The 18,319-nt window shown below is 38.0% G+C and overlaps 1 protein-coding gene across 2 annotated transcripts; it reads left to right on the top strand.

Moving 5' to 3' along the window:
- Positions 1-206: 206 nt before the first annotated feature.
- Positions 207-18,319, top strand: cmah (cytidine monophospho-N-acetylneuraminic acid hydroxylase). 2 transcript variants are annotated; one of them, XM_044343185.1, is made up of 15 exons: positions 207-447; positions 2,518-2,729; positions 2,815-2,906; positions 4,368-4,477; positions 5,034-5,224; positions 7,523-7,603; positions 7,721-7,787; positions 10,335-10,416; positions 10,505-10,642; positions 11,123-11,258; positions 11,575-11,745; positions 13,558-13,732; positions 16,005-16,121; positions 16,871-16,986; positions 17,321-18,319. In XM_044343185.1, exons 2-15 carry the CDS (start codon positions 2,524-2,526, stop codon positions 17,457-17,459), a joined length of 1,821 nt encoding a protein of 606 aa, XP_044199120.1. In that variant the 5' UTR covers positions 207-447; positions 2,518-2,523; the 3' UTR covers positions 17,460-18,319. The 2 variants fall into 2 exon arrangements, with proteins under 2 accessions (XP_044199120.1, XP_044199121.1); XM_044343186.1 differs by having other exon boundaries at positions 208-447; positions 11,575-11,718; positions 17,321-18,318.

Here is an 18,319-nt window from a genome sequence, read left to right as displayed (position 1 = left end):
TGAACTGGTTCTTTAGATGTCTCCGGGTGGGACAGACGATAGCAATGCATCATAAACGATTGTGAAAAATTGACCTTTGCATTTCACACAATCTCGGCACAACAATTCTATAGGTTACCTATATTGTTTAGCTAACTCCAGACTTCATGTCCCCCTTATCTTTTCCTTAGCATCCCTTAAATAAATACAATAAAAACTCATTAAAATCGATTCCATAACTGTGTCAACAAATGTGTTTTAAGTAGGCTATGGGTTTTCCCTATGGGTGTGACTGAAGGAGGAGAGCGTGCACGCTCTCATCAAGGCAATATATAATGCAGGTGCAAGAGCAGTTTAGAGCCTAACAGTTTTTCATAGGTTCCTGTAACTTGACATCACAAGAACTGCATTTGATACGTCTGTGGATGAGCGGCATTTCTCTTGGCACAAAGCAGCACCTTTTTGCAGGTGAGTCTGATGTATTATTATTTTAATTCTCTCGAAAAGAAACATAAAAAATATGTCCAATAGATAGATACTGGTCTCTGTGTACTGTGCATGTAAGGATAAGTGTAACCGCACAGTCAGGGCAGTTCAATGGGTGTATCAGGCACGTTCTTCCGCGTATAATACAGCTAATTTAATTTAGGTTATTTAAGGTTATTTTTGCTGAGGATTTAGCCTACATGCGTTTCTGTGTTGTATGTCATTTTAATTTGAATTTTCTTTGAGTTATGGACTGTTTGATGTATACAAAAGACATTTGAAGTCTTTTGATACATATTTTACGAAGCAAAGATGCCACACATTTGTAAATTGAATATCTGGGTTTTGGATTGTTGGTCCGATAAAACAAGCAATTCTAAGGCGCCACCTATGTCTCTGGGAACTATTTTATGATATTTTATAGACCGAACAATTAACAGATTAAACGGAAACTGTTTTGACAAATACTTTGATGATGAAAACACCTAAAGTTCTATACTAAATTCTTTTTTCTTTTTTTTAAATGCTTTAGATTAACAGTTTATCCATCATTTTAGAGTTTCGCCTTTAGATGACTATTTAGACAGGGTGTTCCTTTTGAAAACGTCCACGATTATCAGAAAGTTGTCAATGTAATCAATCGATAAATGTATTACATGTTTATATTCATTGCAAGTTTTCAGAATCAGAAACACTTTATTGATCCCCGCAGGCACTTAGGGAAGAGGAAGCGGAATAGCATGAGTATGAGGATGTGTGTGTGTGTGTGTGTGTGTGTGTGTGTGTGTGTGTGTGTGTGTGTGTGTGTGTGTGCGTGCGTGCGTGCGCCAGCCAACGCCTTATGTTGCAGACGGCAGATGATTTGCCTGCTTTTGCATTTGAAATTGGATTGTCGAACAACATTAAATTCTGTGTTGGTTACTTCTGGATATTGTCTATCACTAACTTTGCGTTGAATAGTTGAATGAATATTACAGCTAATGTTGTATATGTTCATGTTGGGGGAGCTTCTCTAAAACTGTAGCTCCTCAAGCTACAAGCATGATTTTTATTGGAAGTAGTTACAGCAACACTCCACAGCAACATCAGCAAAAAATGAACACTGTCAGAGTTCATGTCAACACTTATGAGTCCACACCACAGAGAGTTAATTTAACTCTATTTGAAGTGTCGGTTTCTTAACACTGTATTGACGTAATTATTGATTCTTTGTGTAGTTAAAATTTAACACTCCTCAACACTAACCAGTGTTAGCTTAGTGTTCCCTAGTAGTGTCATTGTTAACTACACAGGTCTTGCCTCCATGTTAACACTGTAAGCTTTAAAGATGGTTATTTTTTAGTTATTTGTTCTTTTTTTTATTAAAACATGCACTACATTAATAGTTTACAAAGCAACAAAGATCATGGTTTGGGATAAAATTAAATAAAAAATAAAATGAAAACGGCTGCAAATGTCCTGACGTCTCGCTTAAAAAAAAAAAAAAAAATACCCGGTTTTGTCGGCTGAAACGGGAAGCGGACATTTGTTTCGATGTGGTCTGGAAGCATGCGCTCTGCTGATTGCCAACTCTCTGCGCCAAGAAACTTGCTATTTTCTTCCACATTTACGCACGGACAGGAAAATCAGTGTTTCGTAGGCGGCCATTATCAGCATATATTAATAGGGATGTATATTTTTAAAAAATAGGATGTTCATTTCTTTTGTGCTGCTTACATTATACCATTTTTTTTATATAAAGATCCCAGTACAATGGAGGTGAAGGGGTAATAAACAGACACACACTCACTCTCATAGCGACAGTTTTTCTACTGAGGAAATAATCCCTAACCCACAATACCACACTATCCCCCGAAAAACAGAAACCTGAATCGCATGACTGGTTGACGAAAGCTGGAAGTTACGAAGTTACGAATTTTTTTTATTGATCAATTGATTTATTGATTTATCTTGCTTTTTTACTAGCAAAAACATCCCTGAGAGGATGGTTATGTACTAACTTAAAATTTTTACCTCCACTTAAAATTAGTTTTTTATTGATCTTATGTTTAGGTGAAAATGACATCTCAGATAGCAAAAGTGCTGCTATCGCTGGACACCGAAGCAGTCAGCTCACTCAAAGAGGGCCTGAATTTCAAGAAAAACGGGGAGGATGGTAAATGTTACATCATATACAAGAGCAATGATGGCCTTAAAGCGTGCAAAAACCAATGCAGACATCAAGGAGGGTTATTCATCAAAGACATTGAAGACCTGAATGGCAGGTAAGACCTGACAAACCAAATACCAGGCATACCATACCATGTCAAGACGTGTTTATTACAGCTGACATTTATTCTGTTCCCACAGTGTTGTTAAATGCACTAAACACAATTGGAAGTTAAATGTGTCAACAATGAAATATGTGAACCCACCAGACAGCTTCTTGCAGGATGAGCTTGGTAAGTTGACCGCTGAAGTATTTTCCAAGGTGAGGTTTAATAACTGTAAGAAAAAGGAGAACAAAAGAATTTAAATGGTTAGTAGCCTGAGGTTAAACTAGCACTTGTCCGCTTGTCAGCTTAATAACAATGTTCAATAACAGGTGTTCTGTGACAAGGTGACAATACTCCTCATATTCTCCCCTAGTCCTCAGTATTTGTAACTATGTTTTTCTGATGATCCGCATAGAGTGAGACACACAAAGAAGCATAAGTTGAATACGGCTTTATTTCGGGCCGGGGTTCTGTCACATGCAAGTACAATGAACAACAAGCCAACTTGAGCTGGGATCTTTTATGCCTTGCCATAACCTCAACACATGTTTTCCATTATCAGTAGACTTCTCCTTGGAATGATGAGTTATGATATGGACCTGGTTATGTTTAGACACTGGCAGCACTTGGTTAAGGTTACGGAAAAATCAGGGTCTTGGTTTAATTGTCTGTTCTAATGTAAGCTACAAGCGTTAGCATGTTCAGCTAACTAGATTATTAGCTATAGTAGTAACATAAACAGAGCTTTACTCTGAAAACCAAGAAGCATCATTGGCTGACTACATAAGTTTGTGGGTTACTGGTTACATAGAGAAAGCTGCCTTTAGGAGTAGAGCATCTGCTGTGTACTGTTTACCCACCACATGAGAGCTGGTCCTGGATGCTAATCTCTAAATAATCTAATTAGAAACATCCTCTCCTTTTCTTGCTCATCTTTCACTCAGAATTGCTTGATTTCTATTTCCATCCCCTTCATTACATTAACAGTTACATGATTGAAAACAGTATCACAGTTTAGCTACCAAGATTCATGGATACAGAATAATATTTAGCAAGCTACTGTTATCAGCCAGTTACCCAGTTTGCAGCTGGAATAGCGTATTGCCCATTAACTTGTGTCAACATCAAGAACTCAAGATAGATGTAACCAACCACAATAATAACTTCAACTTCAACTGAAAATAGGTTTTACATATTTATTTCTCAATAAAATTAATTAGGTATAACTAAATAAGCAACAATTAATGGTAAAGTTCAGAAAAACATCCTTAAGTATTATTTATTAAGAGTTAAAACTCCAAAACACAACTAATCTGCCAACTTTGAGAGTTGGTCAGAAAGCTGGAATGAAAACCTAGACCACTGTGTTTTTGATTGAGAAGTATGTTCTAGTGGAGCTTTAGCTTTTAAAAACTGTTTCATATGATTTTTATTTAAATGTTTTTTCTTGGAGTATTTCCCTCCCACTGACAGACTGAAGAGTGTGCATTGATTGCACACTGTTGATTAATTCTGTACAAAAATTCTGTGAGCATGTAAAACTCTACAAAAGTGGGACTGTGACTCAAAAACATTCAGAACAATGTACCTGACTTGTGCCAATCCAGTTAAGCATGTAGAGTATGCTACTGTATGTCACACACACAGAAGTAGAGATGACGAATGATGGGGGGATTCAGTTGGTCGAGTTGAGCCCCATCGACCCCTGGCTGGCTGACCCTCGGGAGCCACTGGAATTGCAGGAAGGCGAAGTCAAAGTATGTATCCTGCTATGCACAAAGTCCACTCTTTACACCCTGAAAAAGAACAGAGCATGCACCATACGAATGTGCATTAATATCAAGTTAGTCTTAAATAAAAATCTATGAGAATACAGGATTTGAAAAAGTTAAAGTTTAAATAGACACTTTTTAATAGTCTTGTTGAGACATTTAACTTAAATACACAAACATCTATTGTAATTGTGCACTACGCATTGCTATTACATTACGTTTTTCTAAATATAAAGAAATTGTATAAAATTACATAATTTCCTTACTAATTAAATGTTTATTTGTCTCTATTGCAGAGTGACAACACAATAGTTATACATTATACTTTATACTATTTTACATTTTGTGTTCTAAACGTTATTGCTTGGCAGGTCTTCTCTATAACAAATCCACATCCACATTAGAAATGATGATTTTCTGCATCCTCCTTCTATGACTCTCTTAGACAGTGGCCACCCTGTTTTTACAGCTTATTAATGTTGTCAGACCAGTCTATTGTGACAAAATCCGGCAACTGTAAAATTGTGAACTTCTCTCCCAGGTGACGTACTTAACCCACGCCTGCATGGAGCTGCAGCTCGGACAGAAGCGGTTCATGTTCGACCCGTGGTTGAAGGGTCCTGCATTTGCCAGAGGCTGGTGGCTTCTCCATGAGCCTCCAGCAGACTCCCTGGACAGGCTCTGTGCAGCGGATCTCATCTACATCAGCCACATGCACTCGGACCACCTCAGGTAAACTCTGTCAATGGTAGGCTGTGGCTAAATTGATACTGACACCTTTAATAGTATCATGTCATCCACATCACAGCACCAAAGAATCCCTGCAACAAATCATAGCATAATGAGTCGTATCTGACTGTGGTCAGGTATTGCAAAAACAGTTGACACCTGACTAAAAAACAAACCTGCAGCATTTGCAGCCTCATAGCTTACTGACGTTTGCCAAGCAGAGTGAAGTGAGCCAAGACTCGACAATACTACCAAGCTCAGTGAACTGAAGCAGCAAGGTTCCTGCCATTTTAGCAGAGAAAAGGCAATATAACACAACCCAAGCTGCTGACAGCATGGCCAGAAAAACACTGGCATCATCCTTGAGAGCCCCTTGGTGATGTATGTTTCAATTGAAGTGCTTGTTGGATCATCAAACAGTCTGGAACCCACTTTCCCCCACACCTTTCTGATATCGGAATTCAACCCTGTCTCCTAGAAATTATATTTATATACAACTGAACTGAAACGGCAAATATATAGGAAACATAATGTTGTGTCAACATAATATAAAAAGTTGTTAATTAACATATCTGGCAAGTTGCAAAGTTGTTGATACTGAACATATCAGCGAAATGTTACCTTAACCTGAAGGCTGCTTTTGTTGTCTAATCTGAACCCCACACTGTACTCAGGATGCAAACCACAATCCCTGGAGTCCTCCCTTTGTACACTTGCCACCTGTTGCAACCGCCTTCCTTTGAGTTCCATGGGATATGTAAATACAAGGCTTCATGCGAAAGAAAGTTGGCTCTGAACACAATCCAGGGAATGATAACATTTGTTCAAATTAGTAGTATATAAACGTAATTTCTAGGAGACGGGGTTGTGGAATTGTAGGGGGCAGTGTCCAACAATATTTGTAACTTCCCACCTTAAAATGAATCCTAAACTTGATGGGAAGCCAATGTAAAGATGATAAGATGGGTGTGATGTGAGTCGTCCTGCTGGACCTGGTCAGCAGCGTTTTGGACCATTTGTAGACAGTCCAGGGACGACTTGCTGAGGCAGGTGAAAATGGAATTGCAGTAGTCTAGCCAGGATAATATAAAGGCATGAATAGTCATCTCTAGCCAAGGTTGTGATACAACAGCTGAAGAAAGTGACCCAATACACTGAGCAACCATGGAAGTTATGCTATCTGAAGCAATGATAATGACCTCAGTCTTATCTGTGTTTAGTTGTGAAATGGTGTTAGCCATCCAGTCCTTTATGGCAGACAACTGTGCAAAACGGTTCATCAGGTACATAGGTAGTGCTAGTAGATCAGCCTACATTTTTACACCATAATAAATTAAATGACAATGCACAAAAATGGTATTCCTGTGGGGTTTTTTTCTTTTGTGACTCTTGAAACATGATATGCCCACTAACAGTACATATGTGTTGTGTATATTTATATGTGGATACATCTATTAATGGCCATGATGGGCCAAGTAGGCACAAGAGACACATATAGTGTAAAATGCAAACTCAAAGGTTTCATTTAGCCTCCATATACAGTAAAACCAGTTTAGCAGAATGTTGATGGGCAACAGCACAGCTGTACATTTCTTTTCCTCTGAGAAAATAGGTCAGATCAAAGATTACATATACTAAAAGGGTGACATTAAAAAGGTCAAACAGACAAATAGCTCTTTACTTTAACAATTTTGGGACAATGAAAGCCTTATACTCCAGAGTATAAGAGGAATAACCTGTCACTGATAGCACTGTAACCTTATGTGAGAGGCACCTGCCTGAGGCACCACTAAGAACTACCACACCCCATCCAAGCCTACAGTTTACCGTTTTGTCGCATCTGTCATCAGTTTGGCAGTGTCTTTGTGTGGTAAACCTTTATAGCTGTCCTCAGTGTTTTATATTTATATATATATATATATATATTATATTGTCTACAATGCTTTACCTATTATGTCTTTTTTATATTTATATTTATCTGTTATATGTCTTCATCCTGCATTTTTATAACTTAAGAGACACAGACATTTAGACACACCTGTAATTGTGTGTGATAAGACGTATTAAAGTTTATAGACATTCAGTTATTGTGACTTTATGGCTTCTAACATGACTGATTTCCCATCTGTAACCAGATAATGCACCTGCCCAACCCAACCTTTTTAATTCTTCTGGTCATGGTGGAGAAATGTAATTTATTTTGAATTTAAGATTAACTGACAAAGGTGTTGACATTTAGACACTTTTTAATAGAATGTATAATGTCATTTAGGGGTCTGACTTGTCCTGTATCCTTTCCAGTTTTCCCACACTGAAAGTCTTGTCCGAGAGGAGGCCAGATGCCCCCATTTATGTTGGTGACACATCCAGACCAGTCTTTTGGTTAGTCCAGTCATGGAGCTCAATTTGGGCCATTACGCTTATTACTTAAAACTGAAAGAGTTCATGTTTTAAAGTAACCTTTATTCACATCTCCTTCTCTCTGTCTTAATGCAACAGGTATTTGGAGCAAAGCCAAGTCAAGCTGACCAATATCAACATTGTTCCTTTCGGTGTCTGGCAAAACGTAAGCCACTGCTGCTTATAATGGGTCAAAGGGCAAACAGGAAAAAACATAAAAAATGACATTGGAGGCCAAAAAACCAAAATGAAAATAGCAATACATAAAATGTTTAATAAAAATACCATAAAACTATAAAAAATTCTATAAATAGCAAAGATCTACATTTTAAAGTGGACAAGGTTCGATTACTCCAAAGTAAAAATCAGAATAAAAAGACAGGTCTTTGGTTTATTTTTAAAAATCTGAAGGGAGTTTACCACTTGTGGGAAGCAAGATTTCTTGTGGGAAACATTAGGAACTTATAAAACAAAGAAGAATACAGATCTGAGACCTCTGGTTGGAACATAAAATGAAAGGCAATCCCTGATATAGGAAGGTGCAAGATTATGTAAGGCTTTATGAACAAGCAGAAGGACTTTAAAATCACCAGTGCAATGTTGTGAGCAGTGGAATAATGTCATCTTTTTCTTTGTATTGGTCAAAACCTGCCTGCATTGTTCTGAATTGACTGTAAAAGAGTTTTTAGGTAGCCCAGTAAAAGGAGAGTTGCAGTAATTCAATTTAGTTGTTAATGAATCACATTACTAGTAATCTAGGCGATTAATAATAAAACCATCTATCAGCATACTTTTAAGTTAAAAATTGTCTTATTCTGGCAATGTTCCGTGATCTAAGCAAATACAGTTGAGGTCACAGTCTAAAATCGCTTCCTTTAACTTTAACTTTAAACTTTAACTGCAATCTCTGTCTTTCTACATTTAATCCTACAACTAGGATCACTCAGTATATTTGCGTACACTTAAGTAGCCAGGTTACTCAAAGAAACCAGGTTGTACAAGTTTGCATGCAGTGTAGTAACCTCCTACCGCCAACCTTATTTTGGAAGTGTGGCTTACTGATTTTAACTATTAGTGATAGAAGATGCCTCATTGTGGAGGTCTGTGTGTCTGTGTCGAAGCAGCCTTACAGCACAATGAGAGGAGAGGACAGGCTCACAGTGCAACTGTGTCTGAATTTAACAAATACTCAGATGTTCAGCAGTGGAAAAGGACTTATTTAGACTTCTACAGGCACCTTTTTAGTTTCAGTTTTAGTCAGACTTTGGCTGAAATTATTTTAAATATAAGAACCCATCGCGCCATGTAATGATCTCTCCTTTTATCCAGACACTAAGCACAGTGGGTTACCATCTGCAGTTTTTTGTCATGCACATAAAAAGCCGATTAGAAACATATTATGCATATACATGACAGAGAAATCTGCATTCTCCAAAAGAAATTAGATTTCTCAAATCCCCTACCCCGATTACAAAAACCATGTTTCTCGTTTACATGACAGTTAAGAAATCAATTTACTAGAGATGGGCAACTGTAATGCGGTTTTTACCTATTTTCTGCTTATTGAAAAAGTTACTCATCCAAATATTAATATCTCATGCAGGTAAAAAGAGCATTAAAAGAACTGGGGTTGTCTGGCAAAACAGAGATATACAGTTTTGTGTCATCTTTGTAACAATGATATTTGACATTATGCTGACTAATAATGTTGGCCAGAGGGAACATGTACTGTATAAAGAAAATAGAATTATGCTTCCTTGAGGAACACCATAATCATCATCAAATGACTGTGATACAAAATCACCAAAACTAACAAAAAAATTTCTTGTAAGTAAATATGTATGTATGTAAGTTGTAGGGGTGTGCCCAAATATAAATAGATTATTCAGCAAAGCACAAATAGTGGGTTTTATATGAATATTTGTTTCATACAAGTATTTAAAGAATTATTTGTTGGGAGTGTTCCCCAGAGATAAAGCTGAGCTACTGACACATGCAAAGTGCTCCCAACAGACTCTCCATAATCTGTTGTTCCCTTCTCCTTTCCACAAAGTTAGGTTATAAAAAATAGGCAATAAATGAGAAGTGCAAAGCAATAATTGCCTTTGAAGTTCCTCCCTACATATTACATGGTGTGCTGTCTCTGTGTTATGGGTGTATAAATAGGTAGAGGTCTGTCTGTATTGAGGCAATGAGTAAAGTTTTAGCTCAGTAGTCAGCGCATCCATCTATGATCTGGGAGACTCTAGTTCAAGACCCGATGTGGTGATCTCCTTTGTAAAGTAGTTTATTCATGAACACTTATTGTAACACTTTAATTTTCTAAAATTAAAAGTAAAAAAATTAAGCCTCTTTCCACTTTTATTCAAATACAAATACAGATACAAATAATTTTGCTGCCTCAACAAATACAGATACAAATACAAATACTGGGCTCTCTGCACATCCCTAGTAAGTTGTAAGTAAGAGCGAAACCAGTCAGGAGCTACACTAGAGAGACCTACCCATTTCTCAAGTCTATTGATTAAAATGCCACGATCAAATGGAGGGTTCAAATCTGACAGAACAAGGACAGCCACATAAAAATACTTATTTCTCAAAGGGCATTTTAATATAAACTGCTATAATGGGATACAAAGGAATAAAACTATGGTGAAAATAACACTATTGTAAATAAGTCATTAGCCACACACTGTCTCTTGATCTCCAACAGATTGACCAACACCTCAGATTCATGATCTTGATGGATGGTGTACATCCTGAAATGGACACCTGCATCATTGTTGAGTATAAAGGTGCATGCTTTTTAATGATTGTCGTACTGTAGATATCATCACTAGACTTACAGAGTAAAAATATAAGCATGATTGATTTTGATTTCAGGTCACATGATCCTGAATACTGTGGACTGCACCAGGCCAAATGGAGGCAGACTACCACAGAATGTGGACTTGATGATGAGTGACTTTGCCGGAGGCGCATCTGGATTCCCCATGACCTTCTATGGAGGGAAATACAGTGGTGAGGCTCACTTCAGTAGTTCACACTTTCACCTCATTGCATGCCACAGTGTGGTTACTTTTGAATCATCAAGATACATCATGATTTAACCACAAAACAGTGATTTAAACTAGATGGTTTAGTGTATCCATTTTGGTCCAAAAGGGTCCTTGAGTGTCATCAATTTTTCTCTGTGGAGCTTTTACCAATTTCGTGCTCTTAAATGTTTTAATTTGTCCACTTTTATACTTACTTGAATACTGTACTTCTACCTCTACTCCGTTGCACTTATCTGAAAGCTATAGTTATTAGTTACTTTATAGATTTAATTTTATATACAAAATGAATGTCCTCTTTTGAGTTTTAATGTAGACAGGGAAGCTTTGAACTGCACTTGAAATGCAATCAAAATTGTCCAGCGAAATGTGTGTTCCATGGTCAGGTATATTTGGTGTATATCACACTGCTGACATAAGGATGATACTGTTAATCTTTATCCAGATTCCTGGAAGGCAGAGTTTATCAAGAATGAAAGAAAGAAGCTGCTGAACTACAAAGCTCTGCTGGTGAAATCCTTGCAGCCAAGGATCTACTGCCCGTTTGCTGGCTATTTTGTGGAGGCTCATCCATCAGACAGGTAGAGTTGTACAGAGAAGGTTGGTCTGGATTTGTGAAATATTGTGGTTGATTAATAAATTACAACCACGGGAAAATGGGTTTGAATGGCCTTTATTTCCCCTTATCTCACAGTTGACACAGCTGATGTGTTAAACTCTATTTCAGATTTAGTTAATAGATAATTTGTAATTGATCTTGTTAAATTAATCTTAATTACACATTCACAAACCATTTCACAAGCTCAAAATATTTATGACCATTATTTGATTGCATAGTATTCTTGGGTCCTGTTTTGTCTGAGTCTCTATTGTGTGTTTGTGTATTTTTGTGTAAAGATACATCAAAGACACAAATGTTAAAAACAGTGCAGAAGGCCTCAACGCGCTCATCAATAAGACTGCACCAGATATCAAGACATGGACGCCCAAGCCAGGCGCTGTGCTGGATCTCGGCCTTGCTCTGAGAGACCCTGCCAACAGGTTGACAACACATCAAGCTTTGAGTGTGTGAATGTGTGCATGTGCGTATGTGTGTTTTATCCCAGGTCTAGCTGTGAGAAAGGAAAAAGACTGTTCACACATTCAGTACATCATCATCATTGCATTCTCAGATCTTAGCAATTGACTGTTTTCTAAACCCCTCCCCCCAAACAACGATTGTCCAATCGTAGGTCAGTAACCATAACTCGGAACGGCAAGCCTGTTAAGCTATGAACTTTTTCCACGTGTTGAAGCAATGTGCGTGGGGTTCTAATGTAAACAAGTCTTGGTAAGAGTTTGTAGAGTGGCATCTTTTATATAACCTTTCCAAAACGAAACCACAACAGCAAAAGTGTGAAAACGCATTAACCAGTGTTTGCTATTTCTATCGTAAGCTGCAAACATTAGCATGTCCAGCTAACTAGCTTACTACTTACAGTGCAGTAGTAATGTCCACATAGTGTTATTTACAAGGCCAAGGACAACATCATTGACCCTTTTACATTGTTCTAATTTTAAATGACAGTCAGCTGGGGACAGCATTTTCAACCAACTCACAGAGTTGGCACTGAGTAGCTAACTAGCTACAGCTGAAAATCTGTGCCGTACTAGAATGGAGAGCTTGACAGGCATATCAAAAGCTAACCAATTAACTTGGTGAATACAATGTTACTATGGACCTTTTTCACAGCAGATGTTTTAACTTGTCATAGTAGGAAAAGTACAGAAAACTAATAACATTAACGATGGCTCCATTCCATGAAGTGTCCCAGTAAGTCATTCAAGTGAACCAACATGCACAATAGCAGGGGCCTGCAACTAGCTAATCTAAATGGAATGCAGTTGTTATTCATGTTATATATATAACATCTGTTTTTTCGCTGTTTTGACAAATCAAAATGTCTGCTGGTGCCGGCTCCCAATGGCAGGGGGAGGCGGATTTGCTAGTTCAGATCTGTGGCAGCAGTAAAGGGAGGGACAAATAAAAAATATAATAATGGAAACAATTCCCACAACAACAAAGGGGAAAAAGGGGGCTGATACATGACCCCGCCAGCATCTCATCTAAAAAACCACCCCCTCCATTCAATCTTGCTACAACCTCACCCTACAGCGTTGTCTGTAGTGGCGCTTCACAATCACCACAGTCTCACAACATATGAGACAAACTGGTTTTGAACTGCCCATGGAAATTATTTCCTGCGTTTTACACACATAACTACAGTAATTGGGCTCTGAGCGCTTCCAAAATGTGAATGACCTACGCTCAACCAGGTACCTGAACACCTCCTGTGTAGTCACTTGCTGCTGATCAGCTAAATGTGCTGTTAATGCTACGCTTTCTGTCTAGACACTGGCTAAGAGTGTCCATTCTTGATTAGAAGCTCTGTTTTTGCTGTCTACTTTTCTCTTTTTAGGGCACTTTTCTCTGACTTGTGTCACACCTCGTCTCTGGTGTCTGCCTGACATGCTAGAGGCAGTCAGCAGAGCCCTGAAGCTCCACCCTGCCCCTGCACAGGGGTGGAGCGGCTCGCTGATTGCTGGTTTATTCAAAGTTTATTAATATCAAACGTATCACGTGTCCAAATTGAAACAAATTCGACACTGTGCTTCCTTGGATCCCTGACCATACACCCACCAAGTGTGGAGTTGATCGGATATGTGAAGGACATACAGACACAAACACTTGTTGTGTTTATATAAAAAACAATACACAAAACAATTTTAAAAAATGTCTGCTGTGAAAAAGGCCTACTATCTGCTATGAATACCTGCAAGTTCCAAGTTAAATCTTATTTTAATGTGAATTTTATTTCCTTACTACACTGCCAAACATAGTGAGGCCATTACCAATCCACCAGCCCATGCAAAAATCTACAAGGACAGTTGGGATTTCGACTTGTATGTGGATGAACTGAACAGTGCCATCAACTCTGAGATATTTAAACATCAAAGCTGGATCCAGTTTTATTACAACTGGGCAGGCTTTCAAAACTACAACCTTGTTGTGCGGGTAAATATACTTAATATGCAGGATCCTATCTATTCTTCTGCATTATCTATTATGGCTCATCCTTTGCATTAACTTTCCTTAGTGAAGTGCTATGATAATACATTCTTCTTCTGCTTTCTTCTAATTAAGAGTTGTAGTATGGAGGTGTGCTATAATCACCACATACCCAGCTTTATTGCAGTTGGAGACCTTTGTTGCATGTCATCATTCTCTCCCCTCATTTCCTGTCACCTCTCTTCTTTCTGCTGTCAAAATAGGTTACCTAGTGTAGTTTGGTAAAAAATGTAACAATACCATGCAATTTTAACCCTTTCATGCATAGTGGTCACTACAGTGGACAGCTATTCAAAAGCCATTTTCTTATATATGCATCGGTTTTAATGGTAGAGTTGCACATCAGCCAACGCAGTGGACTCTAGTGTGTCATCCCATACACTGCCATCCATTGGCCAGCCTTTGTAAGTGCAACACAAATTTCCAAGTATTGATTTTATGTTGGGAGAAAATGACAATTAATCATCTGTCCACTAAATTGGACAAACTCCTTGAAAAATGCGTGTTTAAAAAAATGAAGTTCAATTTTTTTTTCATGCCTAAAGAGGAATAAAAATACTTAGGAAAAAAATCCTGACTGAGGTTATCATAATTCATGCATGAAAGGGTTAAAGGGTCACTTCATCAAAATTACAATAATTAAATAACATATGGAAAAACTCAAAAACAACTTGTCTATCAAGAAACAATGTCCTGGTTAGTGTGGATAATCCACAGACCTTAATGTGAGCAGTTTCTGACAGGTTTAAAGGGGCACACACACATTTTAATTCAACCCCACTGTATTGGGGTGGGGGCAGACGTCTGAGAAAAGAGATTCAAAGACCTTGACACATAAAACCAAAACTAGAGTATCTGCATGGCCAGACACCACTAGGGTTGAGTCATAAATTAGGTTTTGTTTTGTGAATTGGGTGAACTGGCACTTTAAAACGTTAGGTTAGGTAAAACGTTAGTTAACCACAACAGATAATAATAATAATATAATCCTCTGTTTAAATAATGCTTCACATACGTAAAATATACATATCTGAGCCCACATTTATCAAAGTGCTAAAAGTGAAAATTTGGAATTAAGTGAAAGATTAAAGTAAAAATCTTTCACCTTTACACCCAATTGCAAATATATAATATATATATATAATATATATAATATATAAATATATACAATATATACAATATATATATATCAAACATCATCTGTCTTATTCTTAAATTTAAGAGAGCTCCAGAGGACACCTTAGATGACTTCAGTTCAGTGACAGAGATGATAAAGGCATTTGTGAGTCTTTTCACATAGAAAAATAGTCAAATAGTCAAAATGCATTAATAGAATGTTCAGTCCATTCATTGGTCAGATGTGGCTGAGTGGCAGGAGCAAAAAAAAAATGCAGGAAGCTCCTATCCGACCAAATATCAAGAAGGCAATGTGTTTTGTTGTTAGTCCAGGTTGGACCTTGATCCATTCTCCGGCCAGCTGCTAGCAGATGTTGATTTTGCTCATCTGCATTCCTGTATGCAAAATGCACCTGGTTACGGGTGTCATTTAGCTCAAACTTGCAGAGTGCATCTTGTAGTCAAGTCAGATCAAGGTTGGATCACATTCCCACTACAAACAAACTGCTCCAAAATTTGTTTGTGGCCAGATTGAGACCACTTCCTCTAAAGGGTCTATGTGTGGTTGTTTTAGTCCGCACCAGAGTACGATTACTGTGTTCAGATCTGCCCAAACAAATCGTACCAAGCAGAGAGAACTAAACTAAACAACGGAGGTTTGAAAGCACCCCTTGATGAAGTGAACCAATTCTGGACCAGTTCTTTTTTGATATTAAAGCTTGAGACAACTGAGTAACTTCGAATGGATTAAAACGCAATTGACTATATCGGGGGGCCCAGGAGGAAGTAGCTGCCTATTTTGCTCATGTTACAGCAGAATTTCTGCACTCAGCTCAACAGAAAATGAAAGGATAGATGTTGATCATGTCATGCAAACTTGAGATTTTAAAAGCTAGCGCTCTGCTCTGTTTTCTTGTTTTGTCTTTGTCTTTCCTTTTCTTCTCCTTCCTTGCTTCTTTCAAAAGCTTCAGTCTGCTCCGTTGGGTATCAAGCTTACTATGAACTGGTCTGTCGGCTGACACTTTTTCTTCTCTGTTGCCAACTTGTTCTGAGTGGATTTATTCTTTGATGAAATGCAAATGTCCAAACATGTATATTCAAGGTCATTGAGACAGATGACAACTTTGAACCCCGCACTGATGGCTGCGACTACTTGGTGGATTTCTTGGATCTGTCGTTCCCCACCAAGAGGCCTGACAGAGAGCACTCCTACGTAGAGGTGAGTCACTGTGGAGTACCTGGCAAATGATACACAACAGCAGATAAAGCTGTTTGAAATATTTAGATTTTACTACATAGAAATCATGTATTAAAAGATACAAACACACGACAAACCACAAATGGAAGTTCAACTGTTACGTTCCAAACATGACTTGTAGTTTCAGGTGGTGGTTTGGCTCTAAAAGTCTGTCTGTTTTTACTGGAAAATTTTGTGCTATCTGCTCAGATATCTATCAGATGACACCTTACCAAGCGAAAATGATACTATGAGAGCACTGAAGGGGAACCAAAACAAGTTGCAGCCACGCAGCTAAACAATGAGCTGAGACTTGCAATAAACGTATGTAAACCTGAAGAGAGATGCAGGCAATAATTATCTATAGGTTCATCACTACAAGCGACGCTTCTCATATTGCAGTAATTTGATACATTGTTATAAAAAATATTGATTATATTTGAAAATATTGCTTTCTTGCCGATAGTTGAGATGAGTTAAGCAGGTGGCTGAGCTGACAGTGGATCAAGTATCAAAGACTGATCAAAGACTGATCAAAGACTGATTGCATTGTAAAACAGGGCGTTTCAGTGAATCACAACTTGTTTTCATACAATCATCCATGCTTTCCAATGAAGACTCACTGGCTGGGATAAGAATGAAAATGATGATATGTAAAGAATCTCATGCACCGTCTAGCTTCTTTCTTTCACAAAGCAGTAACCTGATATTTCTTGGTTTCCCCCTTTAAGATTAAAAATAGGATTGGAGTGATGAGGTACTTGGTGCTGCACGGCCGTCTGTGGGATGACCTATACATCGGCTTCCAGAACCGCATAAGCCGAGACCCGGACATCTACCACCACAAGTACACACACTTTAACATCTCATATGTCAAAACCAGATCATATGTAATGAAATATACACTCAGCGAGCACTTTACTAGGAACACGTGCAATCTAATGCAAGCCAATACAACAGTTCTGCCATAAATTCTACTTTTAGGAAGCTTATACATTTTCAGCATTTCTTGACATTGTCAGAAAGGTGATAATTCTACTTTATGTTTCTGACTGAGGTCGTAGTGGGTGGTGGTGTATTGGAAGACATTACATTGAAAAGTGTTCCTAATATTTTGTCCACCCTATTAACATGCATGAGAGTCAATGTCCTAAAACTCGATCTGCCCTGTCGGTCTCCAGGTTCTGGAACCACTTCCAGATAGAGTTACCAGTTCACAAGCCAGACTGGGACCAGTTTCTGCAGCAGGTGCCTCCCATCCAGGAGCCTGACACACCACAGGATGAGCCAGAGGAAGTGAGCCGCTGTACAGTGGCATGAGTTTGGATTGTTGGTTTATGAAGATCAAGTAACTGGTTGTGATTGATGGTTTTAATTTGCATCTACTATCATACCAGCAGGTCATGCCAACTTGTCTGGTTTGCTGCTTTATTTTAACTAGATTGCACAAAACACGTGAAGAGTGACAGATGGAAGAGATGAAAGACACATGAGATAAGAAAACCAGTCCCTCAAGACTCTCTGTCTTTAAAGGACCATGCCAGTTATTTTTCATGTTTCAGCTTATAAATTAACTACAAACTGGCCTCCATTAATGTCTATATGGTATAAAAATCAGTTTACAGACTCTTGAGACTGGCTTGAGTTATGTAATCTATCATATTGAACATCGGGTCTGTATCAGTTTGTTCCTAATGACTTCATATCATTGTTTTCTGTTTCTGTTTTCATTAGTGCTTTTAAAAAATACCAATGTATTGGGGTCCTGAGGGACCACAGTCAAAAGCACCCCATTGCACCTATGCAGTTTTACTAGCTGGAACTATTTATTGAGGTTATGTTTGCCCTGGTTCCTAATTTAAAGTATCACACACTATCAGGGGGGTCAGGGTACTCTGTCAAGTTATTTTGAAGGCTTTGTGGAAAGATTGTACTTGGGATAAAAGTAGTGATTTGTATTAAAGAAAGTCTTTTTTTCAGGTGACATTAATTACATAACTAATAATGTTTTGAGATTAAATAAGTTAAGATTTTGTTATGATTGTTGTTTCTTACAGTAGTTTATTCTTGGGATCACCAGGGGCCCCAGTTAGTAGTCCTTGTATGTTAAATATGTTGGTAGAATGAGGGTTAAAGCAAGACTATGTAATTTTTAAAATATAAATAAAAAAACTTTCTCC

The sequence above is a fragment of the Thunnus albacares genome, chromosome 23 (assembly GCF_914725855.1).
Source record: "Thunnus albacares chromosome 23, fThuAlb1.1, whole genome shotgun sequence".
Classification (NCBI taxonomy): Eukaryota; Metazoa; Chordata; class Actinopteri; order Scombriformes; family Scombridae; genus Thunnus; species Thunnus albacares.
Note: the sequence above shows the minus strand (reverse complement) of the source record. Positions and strands in the feature narration are given on the sequence as shown.

Coding starts and splice junctions, on each gene's coding strand:
- cmah (XM_044343185.1), top strand. CDS start 2,524: ATGACATCTCAGATAGCAAAAGTGCTGCTATCGCTGGACACCGAAGCA. Junction 2,907..4,367: donor CTTCTTGCAGGATGAGCTTG/GTAAGTTGACCG, acceptor TCACACACACAG/AAGTAGAGATGACGAATGAT. Junction 16,122..16,870: donor GAGAGCACTCCTACGTAGAG/GTGAGTCACTGT, acceptor TCCCCCTTTAAG/ATTAAAAATAGGATTGGAGT.